Below are 25,682 nucleotides of genomic sequence, written 5' to 3' on the forward strand. Positions count from 1 at the left end.
GCTACCATATGTGACCTCTAAAAAATATATTTAAAAACATTTGTTTTCAATATTGTTTGGGTTATAGCATCGTTGAAGCAGTGGTCAGGCATTCAACACATGAAAAGCATTGAAATACTTTACACTGGAATGGACCAGAGGTTGTATTCTTTTATAGACGGCTGGCTCCATTTGGAATGAAAGGGGTATACATTTGTATCATATGTGAAGTATTTGATTAAACACGTTTAAACATGTACATATTCAAATATAGGTAATTACAACATAATAATACAAAACATATGTTATTCGTTGTGAATTAGATAATGCGGTATAAAGATTGAAAATAAACGTGCTCCATAACATATTCACACCCCTACTGGCTATGGAACAGTCCGATCCGGAGGCCAACATCCGACTGTCCGTACAATGAGCATACCGTCAGCTGTTGTGTGGGTTTACTTATTTCCCCTCTCTCCTCCCCCTCTATATCTTTCTGATCCTAAGAAATTTAGGAACGTTGATGGTATTGCAGCCAAAATAGTTTCCAAACCAACCACATTGTTATTCTGTGTGTGGCACCGTTTTTTTCCGAAAGAGTGCTGCCTACCCGGTGCGTCTCCAGCGTTTTCCATTTGGAAATAGGGGTAGTCTGTGCGCGCTGGTGAGCAACTAGAGTGACTCAACCAAGTTTCCCTTCTGTCTGAGGAATGAGTATACATACGGTCGGGAGAGGACGAGCCGAAAAGCGCATGATTGAATGAATAAAATGCAAAGCAAAGACCTCGACACCGATTTGGTGGAAAATGCGTTGCCTGAAGCAATATGTAAGTTACCTATTCTTTTATTGAACCTCGTGGACATTTAACGCGCGTTGAAACGTTTGTTGTTCGACCTGTCAATGAATTTGAGGATTTTTTGGTGGCCTTTCTCACGTTTCTCACTTATCTCCCGACAAAACTTTTTGTTTAATCGAATGATCATCATATCGGTTATTTGCACGGTCGCTGTGCGTGTGAATGCGACATTGTTTGAGATCAAACGAGTTTAATTTCTTCTCATCTGTATCATTGTTAGGCTATGTGTGGAGTAGTCTAATACGGGATATTTCCACGCTATAAACGTGTAACAACACATGTCGACGATCTGTCTAAATGTTGATTATTAGCCTAGTCAAAAGGAAGGAACTAGAGGAAGCAGAGCTTCCGTCCAAAAAGGCTCCACAATACAGCCTAGTCTACTTCCACAATACAGCCTAGTCTACTGCCACGCTGTTAATTCTTCTCTAATCCGTATGACAACAACAACAACACATGAGAATATACTGGGTTTAAATCATTGGATTTTCCTCAACAGGTTTCTCAACAAATGTATGACTAGTGTCTCTAACAGCCTGACCCAAACACTGTCCATTCGATCAAAACTAAATTAATAATAATTAATACAGCGCGCTTGATGAGGTAATCCCCCCCCCCTCCTATGTTTACATTATGAGGTCACCGGTCTGGCATCCGTTCCGTTTTCCCCTCAACCGGTTTATCACATGAGCACCCATCAACCAGATAATGAATGGCTTCTGTTCTGTGCCATTTGATCTTGACTAGCCCAGTTCTAATGCAGGGATTCATGGTTCATATATCTTTAACCCAGGTGCCTTCTGATCTGTAAATGAATACACATGAGTACTGTGATTTAGCCTACTGTGATCAGATGCCCTTTAATCAAAAGTGCAGAGCCAAAGTGCAGGCAGGAGCCAACTTCATCATCTGGCCAGATTGATTTATTTACTCTTGAAGTGCTATGATTATAAATGTGCAAATTACAATCTGTGACTGTGTTGTCCCGGAGAGCTAGTGTTCAAGGACAAAGTTATCCACTGGATATTATAAACAGTATTCTGTCAGTGGGCTTTTGCATAAGAGTGTTTAACAGTGACCGGTCAAAACGGATGTGGCAGGAGTATGAGTGCAGTTGTGCATTCCGGGTACACGTACACACACACACACACACACACACACACACACACACACACACCGTAACCCTGTATTTGTCAGATGAGAGATGATCAGAGTTGCATGGATTGTCGCATTGTTCGGGATATGCCTCCTCGCCTCGATGGCTTTTCATGTGTCATCATAATGCATAAGGACTATTATGAAGTATAATTATGGGCGAGTGAAGGACTTTTAGACTGAAGACCAGAGCACAGCCATTGGTGCCATCCAATTAAGAGAGTGTCAGTGGCTATTTTAATGTTCCACTTCACACAGCCAGATAAGCAGCTCTATTTGAATACATGAATATAGGTTTATTGTGAAATAGAGGACAATGCACTTTCTCTCTGAATCATACATACCCGACAATCACCAGGCCCTATTTTGTGTAATAGCCTGTTGGCCAATTACCTCTGTGTGAGTAATAACACTCCCAGTAAAGAATAAAGCGGCCGGGGGCAGATAGGTAAGATCCTCAAAACGAAAACTCCCCAGAAGGAAGATGGAATTACCCAGATTCTCAGGCAATTCATGAGAGGAGGTAGTTGTGTCACAATGCAGGTGAGGTGATGTTCACTGGTTAGAACTGTGGTTGTCTAAGAGCTAGAGCCATTGCATTGATCCATTACCCTGCTCTGCTAGTAGGACAAACACACACACCATGGCCAACAGTGTCCAACCATGAGCTTCCTTCCTACTTCCTGTGGGCTGCTGGATGGGTGAGTTGTTACTTGTTTTGGCTGAGATTCATAAGAATGGAGCTCCACCCTGTTGACCGTGGAAACCTTGACCAGACCCTGATGTATCTATCTAGCAGCTATGTCATTGATAGCCTGGTGCCAGATCTGTTTGTGTGGTCTTGCCAACCTCATATGGTCCTTGGATGACAATGACAATAGGAGTTGGCTACAGCACACACCAATCTGGCTATGTCATTGAAGGCCGTGTTCAGGAAACGCGCCATCCTCATTATGTGCATTATCGTCGCATTCCTCAAGCATGAAGGGTGAGCTACTTGTCAAGCCCTAGCCAAACTCTGTTCTCGTGCGAGCACATTTATAGAAGGGATTTTCCCCAACTTCAGAACACTCAATCAATATTTTAATGTCATCGTCGTTTATATTGGTCTGGTTGGAGAATTTTGAATAGGTTATTGTGGCAGTCATTCATTCACACCTTGGAGGACAGACCACCTTTGTTGCTAACCAAAGCCAGATATGTTTTTCTGTGTCCTCCCTTCAGAAGAATCAGGGAGTTACCCATTCGTGTTGGCAGAGTGTGCCTCTGAAGTGCATTGTGTATTCTTGCTAACGCTACTACGTTCAACTACCAAGTCGCATAGAATACCGTTGATAGGATCCACTCACTGGTGTGAACTGTGAATCAGAGGCCCTTGCAGTGGGGCTGCTGTAGTAGTCTCTTTAGTCCGGCCCAGGCATTGTGGAATTCTGCCTCCGTCAGGACCGTCAGGACATCTTCTAATCCTTATTTTCTTTAGGGTCTGTGTCCCAAATGGCACCTTATTTCCTATGTAGTGCACTGTAAGGGCTCTGGTCAAAAGTAGGGTGCTATATAGGGAATATTTGGGACGCAGCCTAGATTTGCATTCAGGCATTCGCCCCTCTGAGCTCTCCTTTTCTCTGCACCGCCAGTCTGCCACTCGTTCCATGCCCTTGGAGTCGGCAACCATTTGGTCTTTCTCTCTAATCCGTTCTCTGTTGTTAACCTGCAAATCTGAGGCGGGCTGACTGGAATCAAGAGCTTTCTTTCTTTTTCGTGGCTAGCTATACCATTGCTAGTGCACTCTAACCATGACACACACACACACACACACTCACACACACACACACACACACACACACACACACACACACACACACACACACACACACACACACACACACACACACACACACACACACACACACACACACACGGAGTATGCTCTACCCATCAGAGAGGGCTTTAGACGTCACAGACAGTACAGGATATATCATATAGAATTCAGGCCTTCTGAATAACTTGTCAGGTACCTGTGAGGAGCAAAGTAAGGAGAAGCCATCTTGACGTGTGAACTCTGGAGGCAGATTATGTGAATATCGATGTGTTTCGTACTGGCTTGTTCTGATATTGACTGTAAATGTCAAGTGTGTAACTGCACAGCTAATGGTAACTTCCTATAAACTAGTTGAGGGTCGGCCATAGTATCACAGTTTAGGCCTACTTTAAATCTTAACAACGTGTGTAATATTGGGTCACGCACTTGCGGATGCACTGTAATGGTCAAGATCTAACCAACAGATCAGTGAACTTCAAGGTGAATACTGTTTGTTGTGCGTTTATTCCAAATGGCACTATACATGTAAGTTGCCTCATTAATCAATAGCAAATATTGCTGTGACTGTACTTGCATTGTTATGGAGATATTTGAGCCTAGCTGAGCGAGTGTGTCTTCTGCCTAAAGCTTTATAGCTTGTTCACTGAGTTCCATGTTGTAGCCTACTGTTACTAACCCTAGTTTGTACAAACACGCTCGTCATCCTGGAGGATGAAGAGTCTCAGCAGACTGGCAGGGAAACAAATCGTAGCGTCTAACAGGACTTTTTCTATTGTGTAACCCCGTCAGGGAGCCCAAGTACCACCACCCCTGTCAGGCTATCAGGCCTGCAGTGAATAAGGATCACTCAGCTAGCTACGCAGACACAGCTTCAGCTGCAGGAGCTGCTCTTACGTAATTAGGAGAATATGTGAATTGTAAAGCCAGTGTACCGTTTCCTGGAGAGAAAGCTGCATTAGTGAGTATATTTGTGAATTAGTTAGAGATTGGTGGGCTAAGAGTCTCACGTTGACACACTTTCCAGTAGTGATGCACCGATATGACATTTTTGCCCGATACCGATATCCAATATTTTCCTTGCCAAAGAAAAACGATACAGATAACCAATATTTAACATTTTTCACATGCCTAGTCAAATAAAGGTTACACACACACACACACACACACCACACGGACCAAAAAGTTATTTTGTTGGTATTTACGTATGTCCGCATTACCCGTAAAACATGATCAAACCTATTTCTTCCATTTTCTTGCTGTGCTGTTTCATTGTTCAGTTATTTCATTCTCAGCCAGGCTTTCTATGGAACGCCGTTTGCGTCTTTGCCTGTCAAGAAAGATACACGTCAAATAGTGTTAAAGTGTCAAATAAGCTTGTTGACCAATCAGGACCTGAATATGACTGCACATCACATAATAATTTAACGCGTTCATGCATTTTTTACGTAGTTATTACACATTGATTACACTATCACTCGTATTTCATATGTCACAACGATTCATCGATATGTATGCTATGATGCTGGAAAAGTTGTCTTGCACACCGACAGTGCTGGTCATTGCATTGGGGTCATTGCATTGGGGGCATACTTATTTCATCGTACAGCTTTACCTATGGATTGTGGATCAATGACATGGGGTATCAGTCTACTCAGTGACACCCAGAGAACATTAGCATCGTAGCTCTTATTGCGGGACTCTGAAACAACTGTGAATTTAGCCACATTTATTGTCAACCTATGTGCATTGAACAATATTCCAGAGGAAAAACAATACTGCGTGGATGTTTTGGAGTCTGATAACTCTGAGGAGGATGTTGGGAAAAAATATATTGGGTATTGAGGAGACTGTTACCCCGCTTCATTGATCCCCAATCCTTGTGTAAAGCTGTACAGTGCAATATGAATGTCAATACTCACAATAGGCCAATTGGGGAGATGATTTCACAGTCACAGTCCCGCGATAAGAGCTACAACGCAATATTTGCATAAACACTTCACAGTTGTGTTCTGTGGGTAACACAGAGTAGACTGATACCCCATTTCATTGCTTCACATTCCAACCTTGTTTAACATTATCTTGTCTAAATATGGCATGATTCCACCAATTGTGACCTTCTGCATCACTTTGAAATAGGTACTTTTATTTTGAAGGCAAACCGCAAATTCCACTATTGTGCCTAATACTTACTGTGGCTAGCTTCACAACGCATAGCCCGGTCAGGTCGAGCCTCACTAGCCAGATGAAGCTAGCTGGCTGCTTATAACATTAGCTTTGGGCAACAGGGTTAAGTAGCTGGCTAGCTATTTATTTTCATGAACTGAAGTTCAATTTCAATAGGCAAACAACAAGTGGCTACCTATCTAATACTTACTCACAAGGATTCCAAAATCATTGCTAAGAGTAGTGAAAATGACTGCAGTTTCTACTGGTGATTGTTTTCAGGCTGGTTGTATTGGTGCTAGCTAGGTACCAAGCTAAAGCTAGCTAGCTACCCCAGAAGTTGCGGTCGATCAAAAAATGCTTTATTACCAACGCGATATTGTCAACACATCGTTCGTGGCCGGTGTTTGCTTGTTTGCAGTCTTTTTTGTACAGCTTTGACAGTGCTACGGATAGTAGTGGTGGCACTTGGCTTGCAGAACACACAACATTCTATAATAGAACTGTGTTATTTGGCGTTTCAAATTAAAAGCTTATTTAACGCTTCAAATAGGGTTATTGTCAAATAGTGTTATTTGACGTGCATCTTTTTTGACACGCAAAGCTCCAAACAACGTTCCATAATATGTCGTGAAGCTAACAGCAGGGACGCTATTATGTGTTACTCCGGTAGGGCAACATCTGAAAAATATCGCACTTGGTAACGTTAGTGTGTACTGGTGCTCGACCAGTCGCGAAGTCCAACATCACCCACAACCGTGAACTGTTGATTGTCAAGAGCAATGAATTCCATTATCCACACAGCAGACATTGTAGACTAGGTTAGGAATGCTGTGTTGCACGTGCAATCCAATTTTCAGTTTCACATGTAAGAAAACTCCAATGTTTGTAAACAAAGTAAATGTAAACAAACACTGTATAGTATAGCAAGGAAATACTTTTTAAATGCGAGAGCAAATTCATTGTAAATGGATGCAACATTTTGTATTTCAGTTTTCTTTTTAAATGTATGAGCAACTAAATGAAACGCCTCCCTCTTTCCTGCAATTTGACTTATCTTTGGTTATGTTACCCTGGCCTTTGCTTTTCCTGCCTTTTTTCTATAGTTGCAAGTTGTGGTACATTCCTTTCAGCAACATAGCACCCTGCATCCCACTGCTGGTTTCCTTCTGAAGCTAAACAGGGTTGGTTCTGGTCAGCCCTGGACCGGAGACCAGATGTAGCTGAAAGTGGTGAAAATGTGAAAAATATACATGTTGGGTAAATAAAATCCACAAAAATGTAAATTTGAAACTTCAAACATTTCTGAAAAACATGTTTTTTTTCACCTGATTTAAAAAAATATATATGTGTAAGGGTGATCACAAATGTAAACATTGCTGTCGTATAGAGATGTAGCCTAAGATTGGTCTTCTAGCCACATTTTAGGTGTCAGATTTGATATATGGGGTAATATTTGTGGGGATGTGATCATCTTATGGATCATCTTGAGCTTCTAACACTGTCATTGTTGGATCAACTTGTTTCGTATTACTTTCCTCAGAAAATACTTCATTTCAACTGGACATATGGATATTACCATACATTATTCCTGCATAGTTGTGAATGAGTCAGTGAGTGGATGAGACTATGTAGACCAGGGGGGGGGCAAACTTTTTGGCTCGAGGGCCACATCAGGATTTTGAAATTCATCGGAGGGACGCATTTTTCAGGGGACCAATTGTTTGTTAAAATGAATTTGCTGGGGTCTCCCGAGTGGCGCAGCGGCCTAAAGCATAAAAAAAAATGTTAGTATTATTTTTTTATTATGTCCTGCGGGCCGGATTGAAGTGCCGTACTTTGTCGTCGTCCCCCCTTGATGTGGACTGCATCCTACTATAGCCTAGTTGTTGCAGTGTCCCTTCGCTTCATCAACTTCAAAGCTGGTCGAGTAAAGACGTGTTTTTGCTGCTGTGTGTGTCGATGAGCTTCCGGCTAGCACAGAAATAATTCATCCTCTGAAGATTTCAATTTGCTCACAGGGTGAGATTTCAGAAAGGGGGCCCATTTTCAATCTCTTGATTTGAGGGAGGATGAGAGAGATGGCGAGCCAATAGAATGTCTTGTTCGTTATATAATCTCATTTATCATTTCACTCCTCTGTTTTATCATCTCATTTGTTTATTACCGGTTACAGTGCAGAAGGAAGACCGTCCGGAAGGATGAACACTCTATATCCAGTATAATCCAGTTAATTCCATATGAATGGTTCTTCTACCCAAGATTACGTTGCCAATCAAATGCCCTGTTTCCCAACATCTTAATCGGGTTTACTTTTTGGGAAGAATTCAAAAGTATTTGCATGGTTAAAAGGATTAGGCAAATCCTAAATCCCCTATAGAATTTGGAAATAAAATCAGCAGAATAAGGAGAAGGCTTTACTTTGCGATCCTATTTAAGAGGTATGGCTCGTTGCTCGCATGCTGATGGAAAGGGTTACCCTTCTAAGTTTGTAGTATAGGAACAGGAGTTTTCCAGACCACTCAACCTAACCAGGGAAACCTCTGGGCCCTAGTAATGCTGGTATGTTGTTGGTGCAGGAGGGAGGATGATTTAGAAGGATAGAGGGTTAGGAAGTAGTCCTCTCCCACATGATGCACAGACAAGGTGGGTTTTGAATGAGGACGGGAGAGAGAAGAAGAAAAGAGAGGGAGAGGCCACGGAGTGACAGAAGTCATGCCATATTCGTAGTGTTTGGAGTCAGGTCTTTAAACAATAGGCACGTCTGTGTCGCCAGAGAGTCTAATGTTCTCCCAATGCTAACAATGTTTGGGTGGCATTTCTCTCTTTCTTCCAGTGCAGGGGCCTCCCTGTTTGTGTGTTCGCGCGTGCTAGCGGGCATGTGTGTGTGTGTGTGTGTGTGCTTTTGTGTATGTTTTCAGCGTGGTGTTTCTCCCTCAGAGGAAGCGTTTCAATGAGGGAGGAGAAGAGGTAAAGAAGAGGCAAAGAGATGGGGGAGAAGAGGCAAAGAGATGGGGGAGAAGAGATAAAGAGATGGGGGAGAAGAGGTAAAGAGATGGGGAGAAGAGGTAAAGAGATGGGGGAGAAGAGGTAAAGAGATGGGGAGAAGAGGTAAAGAGATGGGGGAGAAGAGGTAAAGAAATGGGGGAGAAGAGGTAAAGAAATGGGGGAGAAGAGGTAAAGAGATGGGGGAGAAGAGGTAAAGAGATGAAGGAGAGCTCAGTGAAAAGATATCTTCACCAGGGCTAAACTTCTGAATCCGCACACATAGAGATAGCATCATGTCAGCTATGGACCCCTCTACAGCACCCAGCTGGTGTAAATCACACCATTCACACTTACCTCAGACACTGACTTCTCACAGGGGAGTGGAGGTAGCCCTCTAGCCCACCTCACTGGAAACCAGCACTCAAACTGTGCAAACTCTTAAGGTTCCACAATATTTTATCAGGCTGTGTGTGGATATGTAAGTGTTTTTGACTGAATTAATCAGACACAGTTTCTGTTTATTTTTGGGAACTTTTGACCCCACTTAAGGTAACGACTAAGCGTCGTTATATTTAGCTGATAATAGGTTTTATTGATGCACTTTTGTGGAATTCCGCCTCAGACACGCTCAAAAGGTAAACAAAAACATAAATGTTTAGAGTGAAAACGGTGGAAATAGTTACCTTTCAACCTTTTATGCTCTGAATTTTGCTGCCAGAACTAGAACCGATCATTGTTTATGTTAATTCGGGAGCAAGACCATTGCTTTTTAAATGTTTTTTAAATGGGTGGATCAGCTTAATATTGGGAAAGGATATTGGTTCCATCAATGTAATTGTCTGCATCATTTCCAATCCCCCATATATTTGTTTGGTAAATATATATATATCCATACACACATGCATACATATACACATATATACATACACATACCTATATAGACATACATACTTTTTAAAAGAATATACCTTTATTATTATTCCCCGCAAACCCTACCGCCGATCCCCCAATTGGAGTAAACTAATAAACACTTCGGCTTTTACCTTCAATTTATACATCTTATACACATTTTACATACACAGTAGTTATTTTTTAGTTATTTTTATACAATAGTTATTTTGTACCTTTCAACCTTTTATGCTCTGAATTTTGCTGCCAGAACTAGAACCAAACATTGTTTATGTTAATTCGGGGGCAAGACCATTGCTTTTAAAATTTATGTGATCGTTTTTTTTTGTCAACCCATGCTTATGAAGTTAATTTGGTCTCTTAAGCACTTAAGTTGTATGTGTATTCATGCGCATTCACAGCCCCATTAAATATGTTATTAGTCACGCTTTTAACAGGGCCTGGCAGTTAGGGTAGCCTCTTCAATCCCTTTGGTCTTCCCCACATAATAGTAGCCTTCTGAAATGAGAGACCATTGATGTTTCAGATGGTTCTAGACCTATCATTGGAACTTTAACTCCAAAGCTTCAGATATAGTGATTAAAGGCTAATAGCAGATGACAACGAAGTGCTTTGAAGTAAATTGAGTGGCTGAGTTAAATGTAACATACAATCTAATACAAACAGCTAATTTATGGTGGAGTGGTTCCCTATAAAGTAATGGTAATTGCTGTATACATCCAGGTTTGTAAATGTAGATTGTCTGAAGAGCTCATGCATTCATGAATGTGTCATCCAAAACATTGGACAAACACTGTTGTAAGGTCTCGACAGTGTGCTACATAGGAATTTCAAACCAAAAGAACACAGAGAGGAAGTGACCGAATACCAGAGCCACATGCTGTCTAATAGCTGACCGCCTGACCCCTCACTCTCAAAACACGAGGGGCCATGAAACGCACACATCGGCTATTTACAAACCTTACTCTTTTTAATTCTCTCTTCCCACCCCCTCATTCTCTCTCTCTTTCTCTATCTCTGTCACTCCTAAGTAACTTCAGAATAACTCTGAGCGCATGGCGTGGTGCCGTGGCCTAATTATATCACCAAACAGCTGTACCCCACTTCCCTGACTAGGTCGTTGCTGAATGCGAAGGGCTATGGTAAGAAACTAGCTCTGAACTCCATAGCTGCTTCCTATCCTGCCATTTCCTCTCCTCTCAAAATAGCCCAGACAGGCTGCTCTGTGCTCTCTTGGTCTTCTTAAAGTCCCAGTCACCAGACCCATCAGCTAATATTAGACCCAGGCCCAGTTCAGCTAAAGGAATTGGTACTGTTCTTATAGGCCACCTCAATGTGTTCTCCCCCCTGCACCGATCAGAAAGATCAGTTGGTGGTGGTGGCCATCTTGTCAGAAATATCTTGAACCAAATGTTGTGGTAGTCGTTTATTGGTTTATAAAGCACTTTGAACTCAACCTCTGACTGTCCACCAAGTGTCCTGTTGTATTATTGATCCGCAGGTTCATAGTCCCGAATCTTGGCTCCATGGAAGATAGTTGCCAACTGTCCTAAAATAGTCACAAGTTTCACTAGCCTCCCATGTTGTGGATGATGGAGGCTGTACACCAGGGCTATTCAAACATGTTCTTACAGGGGCCAGATTTGAAAAAGTTTTTTTTACAAGGGGGCCAGACATTTTCTACATGAGATTACTCTTCCTAAGACCGGTATAGAAAAATGATTCACTAGCACAATTATAATCTTATAAAGCACTTTTATTCAAGTTAAATGTTGCTAAAAGTTCATTTGAAGTGCTTTAAGATTAGCCTTATTCAGTGCATCAAATTGTTTAAATAATGGAACACATTTGTACTTATAACACAGTTGACCTGCATCACATTAAATCATTTCTACTTTCCTGTCCTTTTTACAGACATAACTTCATCTTTTGTTTTTGTTTACACACAGGAAGCATTTTATGAATGGCATATCTCACTTGACCAGCATCATATTCTGTTCTATTTTCTATTTCTTTATTATTTTGTGCTTTTCTTTGTCTAGTTGTTTTTTTTGTTTTTTTTACATATAGAAACCTGTTATGCATGGCACGTCTCAGTTAACTAGCTTTTGCGGAGAAGTCTCTCTCACCCCGTATCAGTACAGAACGGGTCCCTATAACAAACAGCACAACCTCTGTGGGGACTTAAACTTGTCAAATCTCGTTGCAAAGTTAGCTTTCAGTTTATCTAAAAACTCAGACATCACAGGACTGATCTGTACTGATGATGACTGAATGTAGTTGCGCAGTGTAGGGAAATGGAGCATTTGTTTGGGGGGGGGCTCAAATCAAGCGTTTTCGCCAGAGCAAGCAAAAGCAACTCTCTCCTCCCTGAGCTCACACGGGCTGCTCTCTTGACAGCGTTATTACCCTTGCTTAGCCACCGAACGTCATTACGTAAAAGTAGATCATGATGCTCAGCAGACTTACGCAACAAGCGATGTTGCGGGCTAGATGTTGATTGCGTAACGTTTATGATAGCCATAACTGAGTCCATGGTGTTTTTTAACTCACAGCTGAGTTGAGCGCAAAGAACGCTCTGGTGTGTCAGGCAGTGTAATGATCTCATCTGTTGTGAAAGAGCCGATAGGCGGACAGACAGACCCTTTCCCCTGTTAGCAGCTCTGATGGGCTGTAACTGGTATGTTGGGTGATATGTATTGACAGCACTTAATGGGCGGGACTACAGGAAAAACATTTCTCCCATTGGAGAATATTGAACAAGGGCTCCTTTTGGCACTAAACCTCATATTTTTTGCAGGACATTTTGAAGAACCCTTTTTGGTTCCAAGTAGAATCCGTTTGGCTCCAGGTAGAACCCCTTTGAGTTCCATGTAAAACCCTTTCTACAGAGGGTTCTTCATGGAACATAAAATTGTTTCTACCTGGAACCAAAAAGGGTTCTCCTATGGGGACATCCAAATAACCCTTTTGGAACTTTTTTTTCTAAGAGTCTAGACCTTGAGAGATTACACATTACTCTTATGGTCTGTTGTGTTCTTGTGGAAGCTATAATTAGAGCTCTTGCCATTATGCAGAGAATCTCTGAACAGTTGGGCGGGACCTTAAAAACCCTAACACCATACAGTAACGAACAAGGACTTTTGGACTCTCCTTTATTGTATGTTTGGTGTTGAGACTGTTCACATGATTACTGCTGGAACCTGATGTCGTTTGCCTGAAGTAATGGCCCTGAGAAGGACTTATGTTTGAACGAAACACCCTCACGCGGGAACACCCATAGTCCCAGACATCTCCAGCATCTGTCAACAAAGTCACAATAACACGAAATGACACCAATATGGCGCCTGGTTTTCATCCGTGTCCGATCTCGCCACAGCATGTGCAAGCGTGTGGAATTTAGCGTTGTCGTCCGCTTTTCCACAGAGAAACAGTTTGAACCAGCTCTTTTGTTCGTCTCGCCGTCTGCTGGCTCAAAACCACTGCTGACCCTCTGGGAGAGGATAGGAATTTTGGCTGTGTCACTCGTTGGGGATGTACAGAGAGAAGAGGAATAGCAGAAAGCAGAGATGTTCAATGCGGTTTTGTCGTGACGAACCAGCCATCCAGGCACAGCCGGGTTTTGTAATGGCCATCTGGCCAACAACAAGGTCATGCGATTGAAGTCTCTATTGTAAGCATGGCTGTTTAGACTGTATCTGATTATCTGATGTAAACCCCCTCTATCTACCAGTTTAAGTCTCTGATAGGGCTGTGTTGGGCTTGGAATGTGATGCTGCGTTAATTTCACTATTGCATTACTCTTTGTTACCGTTTTTTCATTTTCTTTCCCTTTTTCATGTATTTTTCGTATTGTTTTTGATACGTCCATTTTGTATGTTACCCAGCCAGCCAGTCACTACTCACTTCCTAGAACAGCGTTGTCAACGATATCCCTGCTAGTCAGGTACATCTTGAGGTCTGTCTTCAAACGCTCTATTAAATATTGACTGTTCAATTAAGGGGACTTTGGCACAGTCAGTTGAGTTTGTAGAGGGCTTGTACATATCAAAACTTAAGTCCGCACCATTTACAGCTACTCAACAGTTACTCCTCCTAGCTAAATGCCCCGTCCCGCCTCTGTGTAAACGCGTTGTGACAGGGGTGTATTTGGTGCCATGAGGCCACCTCTCATAGACCAGTGGAGGATTAATCTGGGCTGCTGCTCCCAACCTCCAAGGGGGAGGTGGAGCAGGTTGCCATGGCTGACTGCTAGATAGACTGCTCAGTTATGAATGGATGGCAGCCAAGCTGCATGGACCAGTTATCCAGTTGAGGGTGACTTGAGTGTGAAGGTCCTATCACTCCCTATTACTGCTGGGTATCTCAACCAATCAAATACTGGTGTGTGTGTGTGTGTGTGTTTGTTTGTGTGTGTGTGTGTGTGCGTCTGCTGGGCATTTCATCACCACGATGTCTTTGAAAAGGATGACAGAGCTTGGGAGGAAAGCAGTTAGCAAAATGCCAGGCACAAGCAAGCAATTCTATTTTGTGGAGTTATTAAAAAGTAACCTGCAATGTTGTGTTGATTTTGCTAATGCAGAATGAAACTGTGTACACCTGAGTTAGCGATTTATCTGTTATCTATTTCTCTCTCGCACCCATCGTTGCTTGAACTCTAGGAACTTGAAAACAAAGTACAAATACACTCATTTCGCAGGCTGGCAAGCCCGATAGTTGGAACTTTTATTACACACACACACAGTGAGAGCCTTCTGGCACAGAATTTGTTGTTGTTGTTTACACTGCTCTTCCAATTTGTCTGGGGCCCCTTCATAGCCCCTTACATCACCCCATCCGGGGTGAGAGTGTGGGGGCCGAGAGAGGAGTGAGGGGGGTGACGGTGAGGTGATTCATTAGTTCCTTGTCCCATTCAAATGAGATGCAGACCTATTCTCTTGCGGCCTCCCGAGTTCCTTTTTACCCTTTTTTCGGTGCAGCCCTTTTCCCTTTTCACTCTCTGATTTCACGGTTCGGGACACGATGCGGTTTCCTATCCTGTTGTTTGCCTCATTTCCATTTTTGCAAGAGAACCAAGAGAGAGTTCCCACCCTGTTTACTCAGTGCTCTTTTTCTGGCAAGTTCAGTTTGAAGTCTATTTTTATGCTTGGGCTTCTATTTTGCGAGTCAGTTCCAAGTCCACATATCACTAGCCCTGATTTATTACCAGTGGTTGTCTTGCTGTGCTCGGTCCTATTTTGCCTGGTTTGGCAGGAGACGGGAAGAGAGATGTGCTTGAGAGAGCAATGCTTGGATCTATGAATATTTAATTCCCCCCCTGTCCTATATTTCCATCATGTCCTGGGCCATGCCGGTGCCCATGATGAACTCGGGATTTGATGTTTGGGTGCAGATGAGTGACCGGCTGTGTTTGTATCTGATCTAATTGGTTGATGTCCTGGGACCAGGATCTACATGGGTAAAACCCATGTTCTTTGCTGTGGATAGCGGGTCCGATATATGTTTTCTTGATAAATCCTATGGTCATTGTTTGGTGTGACAAGGCACTAAAGACGGCACAAACTGATCTGGGACCAGGCTAGGGCATTTCTTAGTTTCACATTCCCATTGCCTTATGTGATGGTTTGCTTCCAAAGACACAATCTCCTCTCAGCTGTAATTGAGTAATGTTTTTGGGAGTAATTTTTGTCATACTTTGGAGTTTGAGTCATATGTTTGCGTTGTGGATGAGACAACATCATTGCTCCTTGTTCCTCAATGACTGCATGATGACGCCGCCTCACAATCTCACAATCACATGAGCCGGAGTTTGAAGAACAGGTAGCCAAGACAGGGTGTGGAACACACACAACCCATGCCTCAACCTACCCCCCCCCACACACACACACACAGTCCGAACTGCCAGGGCCTCAGGCACCCAGATTGGCACAGCTTATTTAGGCAGTTACTTAAGGCCCGAGTGAACAGTGTTGAGATATGAAATACCTTACATTCTACAGGGATCAACTTGTCAAGGACACAATCATGACCTGTTTATTGTTTGATGGCATTTACAGCTTTCATATGTATTTGGGGCTTTGAAAATGGAAGCACGCATGCGTAAATGTTTTTTGTATTTTTTGATTGTCAGACCTTGGGGGCTTTTCTGTCATTTTTTTATCAAATATATCACATCAGTCATTTTTATGTAAAGTGCTTTGATTTGAGACAAGTATTTGGTATGACTCACTCACATTGATGGAATTGGCATCTCAGTGGCATCAGCAGCTACTATATGCAGCCATTTTCCCAGCCAGACCATGATATGGAAAGCCACTTAGAAGAGGCAGAGCAGTGAATGTACAATTTACCTCTGGACCTGGAAAAGATGCAGTGCAGCAAAGCCCTGATGTCCTCAGCCTCTTTAAACAGACCAAACCTCTGTATTCTGATACCAGAGTGGACGCCCCTAGTGGCCAGTGATTGTATTGCAGGTTAACTGAAATCTGTTTTACCTTATTTTTACCAGCATGTCACCTGTGCAACTAGAGGTGAAAAAACTCTAGATCACCTTTACTCCACACATAGAAACTCATACAAATCTCTCCCTTTCCCTCCTCCATTTGGCAAATCTGATCATAACTCTATCTGATTCCTTCTTACAAGCAAAAACTCAAACAGGAAGTACTTGTGACTCGCTCAATACGGAAGTGGTCCGATAAACCAGATGCTAAGCTACAGGACTGTTTCGCTAGCACAGACTGGAAAAGGTTCCAGGAACATTGAGGAGTTTATCACGTCAGTCACCGGCTTCATTAATAAGTGCATCGACGACGTCATCCCAACAGTGACCGTACGTACAAATCCCAATCAGCCAATCAGAAGCCATGTATTACAGGTGACATCCGCACTGAGCTAAATGCTACAGCTGCCACTTTCAAGGAGCGGGACACTAATCCGGGCACTTATAAGAAATCCTGCCACGACCTCCGACGTGCCATCGAACAGTCAAAATGTCAATAGAGGACTAAGATCTAATCCTACTACGCCAGGTGTAATGCTCGTCGGATGTGGCAAGCTTGCAAACTATCATGGATTACAAAGGGAAACCTAGCCGTGAGCTGCCCAGTGAAGCGAGCCTACCAGATGAGCTAAATTCCTTCTATGCTCACTTCGAGGCAAGCAACACTGAACCATGCATGAGTGCACCAGCTGTTCCGGATGACTGTGTGATCTCACTCTCTGTAGCCAATGTGAGGTAGACCTTTAAACAGGTTAACATTCACAAGGCAGCGGGGCCAGACGGATTACCAGGACACGTACTTAGAGCATGCGCTGACCAGCTGGCAATTGTTTTCACTGATATTTTCAACCTCTCCCTGACCCAGTCTGTAAAACCTACATGTTTCAAGCAGACCACCATAGTGCCTGTATCCATGAACACCATGGTAACCTGTCTAAATGACCATCGCCCTGTAGCACTCACAGCCATGAAATGTTTTGAAAGGCTGGTCATGGCTCACATCAACACCATCATCCCAGACACCATGGACCTACTCCAATTCGCAGGTTGCCCCAACAGATCCACAGATGACGCAATCTCTAGTATTCTCACAGGCGTTCCATAAATGCCTTCCATACTCTAGACGTGAATTGGGGACCCCGATCAGAAACTATATACTCAGGCACCCCGTAGTGCCGGGATACGTGGGTGAAAAGGGCCTCCACAACTTGTAGAGCTGTAGGGAGCCCGGACAAAGGAAGAAGGCGGCAGGACTTAGAAAACTGATCCACAACGACCAGAATCGTGGTGTTACCCCGCGATGGGGGAAGATCCGTCACGAAATCCACTGATAGGTGTGACCATGGTCATTGTGGAACGGGAAGGGGTTGTAATTTCCCTCTGGGCAGGTGTCTAGGTGCCTTGCACTGTGCGCATACCGAACAGGAGGAAACATACACCCTCACGTCCTTAGCTAAAGTGGGCCACCAATACTTCCCAGCAAGGCAGCGCACCGTCCGACCGATGCCAGGATGACCAGAGGAGGGTGACGTGTGAGCCCAACAGATCAAACGATCGCGGACATCAAACGGAACGTACAGAGACGCCCAGCTGGACACTCAGGGGGAGTGGGCTCTGCACGCGACGCCCGCTCGATGTCCGCGTCCACCTCCCATACCACCGGTGTCACCAGGCGAGAAGCTGGAATTATGGGAGTGGGATCTGTGGACCGCTCCTCTGTATCATACAGCCGGGACAGTGCATCTGCCTTCACGTTCTGGGAACCTGGTTTGTAGGAAAGGGTGAAAACGAAACGGGTAAAAAACATGGCCCACCTTGCTTGACGAGGGTTCAGTCTCCTCGCTGCTCGAATGTAATCCAGATTGCGGTGGTCAGTCCAAATGAGAAAAGGGTGTCTAGCCCCTCAAGCCAATGTCTCCACGCTTTCAGAGCCATGACAACAGCTAACAACTCCTGGTCCCCCACATCATAGTTTCGCTCCACCGGGCTGAGCTTCTTCGAAAAGAATACACAGGGGCGGAGCTTTAGTGGCGTACCCGAGCGCTGAGACAGAACGCGTGTGCCAAATCGGCATATTCGGGGGGAATGTGCATGGTGGAAACCTGGTTTGGACTCTCCACCGTAGTGGCACCTAAGGAAACACCAACACACCTCCCTGAACACTGACAGGACCATTCCTTGAGAGCCCTCTGTTGCCACAAAATAATAGGATCATGAAAGGCCAACCAAGGAAGACCCAATACAACAGGAAACGCAGGAGAATCGATCAGGAAGAGACTAATTCTCTCTTCGTGACCCCCCTGTGTTCTCATAGCAATGGGCGCTGTGACCTCCCCAATTAGCCCCAACCCCGAAGGACGACTATCTAAGGCATGTACAGGGAAGGGAACATCAACAGGAACAATAGGAATCCCTAATCTATGTGCCAAGGAGCGGTCAATAAAGTTCCCAGCTGCGCCTGAATCTACTAGTGCCTTATGCTGGGAATGTGGGGAGAACTCAGGAAATTCTGTAGGTAACCACATGTGTGCAACAGAGGGCTCTGGGTGAGTTGTGTGCTTACTCACCTGGGATGACCCACCAGTGCTCCGCCTGCTACCTCGACTTCCTGGAGAACCACCCCAGCACCGACCAGCAGTGTGCCCTCTGCGGCCACAGTTGGTGCAGGGAATGGTCCCCCCTCCGGTCCCCCTCATAGCAGCCCCTCCTAACTCCATAGATGTGGGATCCAATGTGCTGGGTAATGGAACGGGCGGACCCCGATCCAGACGTCCACGGGAGGCCAACAGGTTATCCAGCCGGATAGACAAGTTCACCAGCTGGTCCAGGTTGAGAGTAGTGTCCCTGCAGGCTAGCTTCCTACGAACGTCCTCACGTAAACTACACCTATAGTGGTCGATCAGGGCCCGCTCACTCCATCCCACACCAGCTGCCAGAGTTCGGAAGTCCAGTGCGAACTCTTGAGCGCTCCTCATCCCTTGTCTTAGATGAAACAATCTCTCTCCCACCGCTCTCCCTTCAGGTGGTTGATCAAAAACTACCCGGAAGCGGCGGGAGAAGTCCTCGTATTCATCCAGAGTCGAACCTTCCCTTCCCCAGATGGCGTTGGCCCACTCCAGGGCTTTTCCAGTCAGGCAGGAGATGAGAGCGCCCACTTTCTCGCGTCCGGAAGGAGCCGGCTAAACAGCTGCCAGGTAGAGCTCCAGCTGGAGTAGGAACCCCTGGCACCCGGCAACTGATCCGTCATACGTTCTTGGGAGCGAGAGCTGAATCCCACTGGGACTTGACGACGGAGAGGTGGACATCGGTGTAGGTTGAGGCATGGGTGGAGGTGTAGTAGCGTTGACAGGAAAGCTTCCTCTCTCCCATCTGTCCATAGTTTGCAACACGCGATCCATGGCTGTCCCTAGCCGGTTTAACATGGTCGCGTGCTGCTGAACGCGCTCCTCTACTGGGAGAGAAGGGCTGGCTGTACCTGCTGACTCCATTTGAATGGTCTGTGATTCTGTCAGGGATTGGGTGCAGAGTGAAAGCGGAGTCCGGCGCAGGACACAGGTATAGAGTAATCCAACTGAGTTTACTCAAAGAATAAAGCAAAATTCCAAATAGGAACATACAACACAACTCTAACACAAACACAACCACTAACAACATGAAAAATCACGGACAGAACAGAAATGTATGTCAGATGGTTAAATAGGGAATGTAATGAGGGAATGTAAAACAGGTGTGTGTGTAATCAGACAAAACAAAACTAAACAGAAAAATGGATCAGTAGTGACTAGAAAGCCGGTGACGTCGACCGCCGAACACCACCCGAACAAGGAGAAGGGCCGAGTTCGGCGGAAGTCGTGACATTCAGACAACTCATGCTACCCTCTTCCTATTGGCTACTTAGCTTATTCAAGCCTGTCTCAAAATACTACACTGCCCCTTTAAGACAATAAAAAGCTCAATGTGCATACGTTGCTACATGCAGCTTTTGCTTTGATCTCAAAACAAGCTCATCTACTCACGACCGCTCATGCTGTAAACACAGTCCAGTTCTAAGTAAATGGCACAGATCCATATATGGCAATGGTCTATTTGCATATAGGCCTACTGCAGCTCTGATTGTTTATGCCGCACCGGTCTGTGTAGAGTACGGGCTGAGTAGTCCGTGTCAATGCAATAGAATCCAACTCCGATGCGTTCTGCCTACAACAAAATATATTGCATAGTTTGTTTTGTTTCAGTATGTTGCACTGAAAATAGCTAGTATTGCGTTGATTCAATCACAATTGCCAAGGTAAAGGGAAACTTTGATAGTGTTAACAGGAACAGTGGTCAACAACCTTTTCTGGGGCAAGATCACTTTGTGAGTCAAAATGCAAGCCGAGATCTATAGCTCAGTTTTTTTTACAACATGACTTTAAAAACGTAAGCCAATGCAACATTAACCCATTAAAAACAGTACTGTAGCAATGAGGTTTGTGCAGTAAGCTATAGGCCCAATACATTATCACCGCATATTAGCTTGAATTGCCCTTCCAATTCATTGTTGTTCGGGACATTTTTAAAAATTATATTTCAAATAAAAAAAATAAAAAAAGACCCACTAATAATAACAACAACGCAAGCCTATAGATACACGTTCCTACTCATTCATTACTGCTGCAGTGCTTGTTGTAGCTCTGAGTGGAAATAGGAAGAATGAGCATTTTATGGCTGATAAAAGTGTTGAATACAAAGTGTTGACAGTGCTGAGTAAGAACTTAAACATGAACTCACTCTTTGCTGTATTCGTTGACAGTCTCTCTCTAGTCATGGTTTTAAACGTTTTGAAATATCACAGTATCAAGTTTGCTGTAGCTTTCTGTTATGCCTGCTGCGTTACTGCAAACACGGTAATCTGAGCCATCCGATTGGCCAGCGTTAGGCCCATAGTGCACTTGATTTGCTCCCCGGGCCCGCAAGGACGGCAGAGTTTGCACCTTCAGACACATGAAATGGTTAAAAATGGCAACAGTTCGCCTACCCAGCACACAGGGCAGCTGAATCGGGTGCACCTACCGCTAACCGCCCAAGATGGATAAAACAAAATAGGAACACAAGGCTTTATTGTTTGTTTTTTTACAGAAATATTTGGCTATCAAATAGGAATGCCTTGTCGATCGACCGGTTGGCGACCACTGCTCTAGAAAGTTCAATCTCGTGCTTCGCTCTGTGGGCTGATACAGTCTCGAGGCTACTGCGCACGTGCGCAGCTTAGAGTGAACATTGGTAGAGTGAGTACGGCCCAGTATATATCACCTCTATACCAGGCGGTGTCAGAGAAAGGCCCAAACAATTGTCAAAGACTCCATCTAGCCAAGTAATAGACTGTTCTCTCTGCTACTGCACAGCAAGTGGTACTGATGCACCAAGTCTCGAACCAACAGGACATTGAACAGCCTCTACCCCCAAGCCATAAGACTGCTAAAAAGTTAGTATGGGTAGATATTGGTTAACTATTTATATATTTGCACGGACCCTTTTTGCACTCTTTTGACTCATCACATATGCTGCTGCTGCTGCTGTTTACTATCTATCCTGTTGCCTCGTGACTTATCCCTAACTTAGCTTATCCCTAACTACAGTGCATTCAGACCCCTTGACTTTTCCCACATTTTGTTATGTTACAGCCTTATTCTAACATTGTTTTCAATTTTTTTCTTCCCATCATCAATCTACACACAATACCCCATAGTGACAAAGCAAAAACAGGTTTGTAGAAATGTTTGCAAATGTAAAAAAAAAAGAAGAACATTCAGTGATATAGTATTAGCATTACCTTGCTCTGAGCATGCACATTTGGGCACTGGTCTCTCCCTCGAGAGCTTTTGTGGTCCCTTGCCGATATAGGTTTGGCTTAGACAGCATCCCATAAATAATTGAGGTGATTGGAAAAGGCTATTTAACGTAGAGCTCTACATAGCTTATTTTGGAACCACAACACTCCTCAGTCCTCTCCCCTGCCTCCGACAGGAAGACACGGTGAGACAAATTAGAGCTGCTCTGCTGCCCGTTGATTCTTAATATGTCATTCAAGATAAGACGAGACGTAAGATTTAATTCAATGAGCATGGTTGTTTGTGTGTAATGTACGAGCGTGCCTGTGTGATTTTTTTTTGCGGTGTTTGTTTTTGTAAGGGTTGTAAGTGTAACAGTAGCTTTCCTGTCTTATGTGTCTTGCAGGGAAAAAACACACATAAGACACTGGTTTGACACACGCTGGACACGGGGGACACAGAGGGCCTAGAGAGATAGGTCATGGAGTACAGGGCAGACACACAGACAGACGGCGTGAACTGGATGCCCCAGTTTACAGGACCAGCATGCCTCAGATTCCTGATGCTCGTCTGTCCAACCTTCTAGGCCCTGGCCTGGCCTGCCCTCTGCTTTTCACTGTTTGTCTATATATAGCCATTGCAGGCCTGTGCTCGAATACTATTCGAAAGCATTTCAAGTACTTTAGCTGTGTTTGATTGAGCTTGACTGGCACAATGGGACCATTTTAGAATAGTCGAAACAAGTGCAAAAACTGCCCATCGTGTACTCCAGGCAGGCTGAAGCAAAATCTCAAAGTATTTGAAAGATTTAAAATAGTATTTGAACCCAGGTTTGATAGAAAGTAGCGACCCCTCAACATTGAAATCTGCAGTTACAGTACTGTGAAGGTAATGGCGAAAAGGGAGTGCTTCAAGGTACTGTATTTGGTCTCTTCAAAATGTAGAGAGACCAAACAAAGAACGTGCCTATTGCTCACTCAACAAAGTTCCAGTTTATTCTGCGAGTAGTAACGTGGCGGAATGATTGTGAAACAGCTATTTCGAAGACAATTCGCACTTGAAAACACACCGGTTGGACAGCAGTGTCTACCTCATGACATGCTTATTGCATTCCCTTTTTAGAAGTTGTTTTAGACGTGTTTACGCTCAGATGACTTGGGTCGCTGTGCGACGCCAGAAGGAAGCATTTGAATGGTTACTCGACAGTAAATCAAGTAATGGTTATGTCGGAATTCATTGAGTACATCTGTGCAAATATCGGATTTGCATTTTGAAAAGCACAGCGAGTTAAATTGCAGGTAGCGTGTTAACGTTTGGTTGCTGTGCTGTGCCCCAATCCTGTTTGCGGTCAGGGTAACTGGCATGGGGTTACCAGGCTTGTTGCTCAGGGCCTGTATTCATAAAGCATCTTAGAGTATGAGTGCTGATCTAGGATCAGGTCCTGTTTGTCCATGTCATCTTATTCATGATGATATCAAAGTCCACACTGATCCTAGATCAGCACTCATACTCTGGGCACGGATGACTAAATGTCAATACCACATAGAATATTATTCAGTGAGACCAACAGAGTGTCTATTCTCTTGGTCTTTGTATCAGCCATCCTTTCTCTGTTGTTGGGAAGCGCAGGGATGCAGGCAGCCAGAATATCACGTCCATAATGTCCCTCGTTTCTATCCACTGCACCAAAACACCATGGAATATTAATTAGCCAAACCTCCCCTGGCCTGCAGCACAACACAAAACAACACCTCTCATTTCCTCCAACTCTTACGCTTTCGCTTACGCTCAGGTTTCATTTGTATTCAGCCTACACACTGTGCCTGCAGACCGGGCTTTCTTGCACATTTACATCATAGACTCTACACTGTATATACCAACGCCGATTATCAGAGCGGTCGCACTCAGCACTGCTACCCATTGTGTTGTTGATGACAATAGTCCTCAGGTGTTAATGAGTTTGCTATGATATGCTCCCTCAGGGGTATATGAGAGCAACACAGTTCCTGTCTGTCAAAGACTGTGACCTTTGGATTCTACCTTGCCATATCTAGCCCAGGGAATGTAACACGTACGTGTGTGACTATATGTGAAGTAGGGTAAAATAGTAAGAGGGGGGTTGAGTGTATTTTTTCACCTACCAGTGTTGCGGTTGTGTGATGTGTTGGCTGGGGGTTCACAACATTAGTTGAATAACTTTGCTCAATACGACTGCAATTTTCTAACCTGGCTACTAGATCACTGAGAGATGCAGGGATTGCTTTTTATCAAAAGATCAAATGCAAAGCAATCATAGCTATTGTTAAAGTGGATTAAAAACACTTTCTCATCCACTCAAAAGGGCACATCAGGAGTTTGGTTTTGGGGCATTGTGATATTGTCTCTTCGGGACACTTTGTCTCCACCTCGTGAGTCAGTTTGATCCATTGAGATGTGGTCTGTCTTTGTCTGAAGTCTGTGATGGAGCCAGGGTGGAAAGAGGGGTTAGCTTGATCATTACATAGTTCCAGATTTCTCACTGTCCCATGTGGATGACATCACAAGCTCCCACATTGTCAGAGCATAAGAGGGAGGAGAGAGGGGGAAGGAAAAGGAAGCCCGGTGGTGGTAATTTGGGGTGGTTGAGACTTGAGAGTGACTTCACCCATTTGGCTTTAGCCAAAATAGTCTCAAACCCGCAATTATATATGGGCTCTGCCATCTACTTTTGCTCTCGAATGGGGAAGCTGTGTGATTCCTTCACTCAGTGTTATTCTGTCAGGACATGCAGTTCTGTTTTTATTCTGTGTAGGCTAGGCTTTCTGTTTTGGTTGAACTTATTTTCACTCATTTGTTTGGTTTCACTTGGGTTTGTGGTGTGCATCTAATTTGGCCACCTACTAACTCCCCTTGTGATGAGGGATTCTAGTTGTCATCCTCTGCACGCTCTCTCTCTCTGTCCCTCTTTCTGTTTCTCTCTCCCTTTCTCCATATACCTCCCTTTTTATATCTCCTCTCTCTCTTGCTCTCTCCCCCTCTCCATCTCCATCTTTCTCCCCCCCTATCTCTGCCCTCGCTCTGTGCCCTCTTTCTGTTTCCCCCTCTCTATATATCTTACCCTCTGACTCTTCTCCCTGTCATTGCAGTGGGTTTGGCAGCAGGCCCAGTGCCATACAATGGCTCCTCTCTCTCTGAGTATATCACTAAGCTCATCCACCTCGCTGGCCCAGTACTTATTTAACAGTGGCAGGCTTTCAAAAGGAGACCGCTGTGTATCTGTCTCATCTCAGCTGGTTGGTCTTAAAAATCATACAATGTGATTTTCTGGATTTTTGTTTTAGACTCCATCTCACAGTTGAAGTGTACCTATGATAAAAATACCGACCTCTACATGCTTTGTAAGTAGGAAAACCTGCAAAATCGGGCAGTGTATCAAATACTTGTTCTCCCCAACTGTACGCTATGCTTCATGGAGTGGGTCCTTCTTTTTTTTCTGGTAATAATGCATTGGTCCTCCCTGT

At 44.1% G+C, this 25,682-nt stretch overlaps 1 protein-coding gene across 7 annotated transcripts in view; it reads left to right on the top strand.

Moving 5' to 3' along the window:
* The first annotated feature begins 404 nt into the window (after positions 1-404).
* Positions 405-25,682, top strand: part of LOC112246613 (MAP7 domain-containing protein 1-like) — a 64,155-nt gene continuing 38,877 nt past the window's right edge. For 5 of the 7 annotated variants that reach the window (XM_024415049.2, XM_024415053.2, XM_024415054.2 and 2 more), the window contains exon 1: positions 406-806. In XM_024415049.2, coding sequence (XP_024270817.1) covers positions 740-806 — 67 coding nt within the window. In that variant the 5' untranslated portion in view covers positions 406-739. Of the gene's footprint in view, positions 807-13,229; positions 13,544-25,682 lie in introns of those variants that run through there. The other 2 variants (XM_024415050.2, XM_024415057.2) reach the window with 2 other exon arrangements.

This window comes from Oncorhynchus tshawytscha, linkage group LG03 (genome assembly GCF_018296145.1).
Source record: "Oncorhynchus tshawytscha isolate Ot180627B linkage group LG03, Otsh_v2.0, whole genome shotgun sequence".
In the NCBI taxonomy this organism is placed as follows: Eukaryota; Metazoa; Chordata; class Actinopteri; order Salmoniformes; family Salmonidae; genus Oncorhynchus; species Oncorhynchus tshawytscha.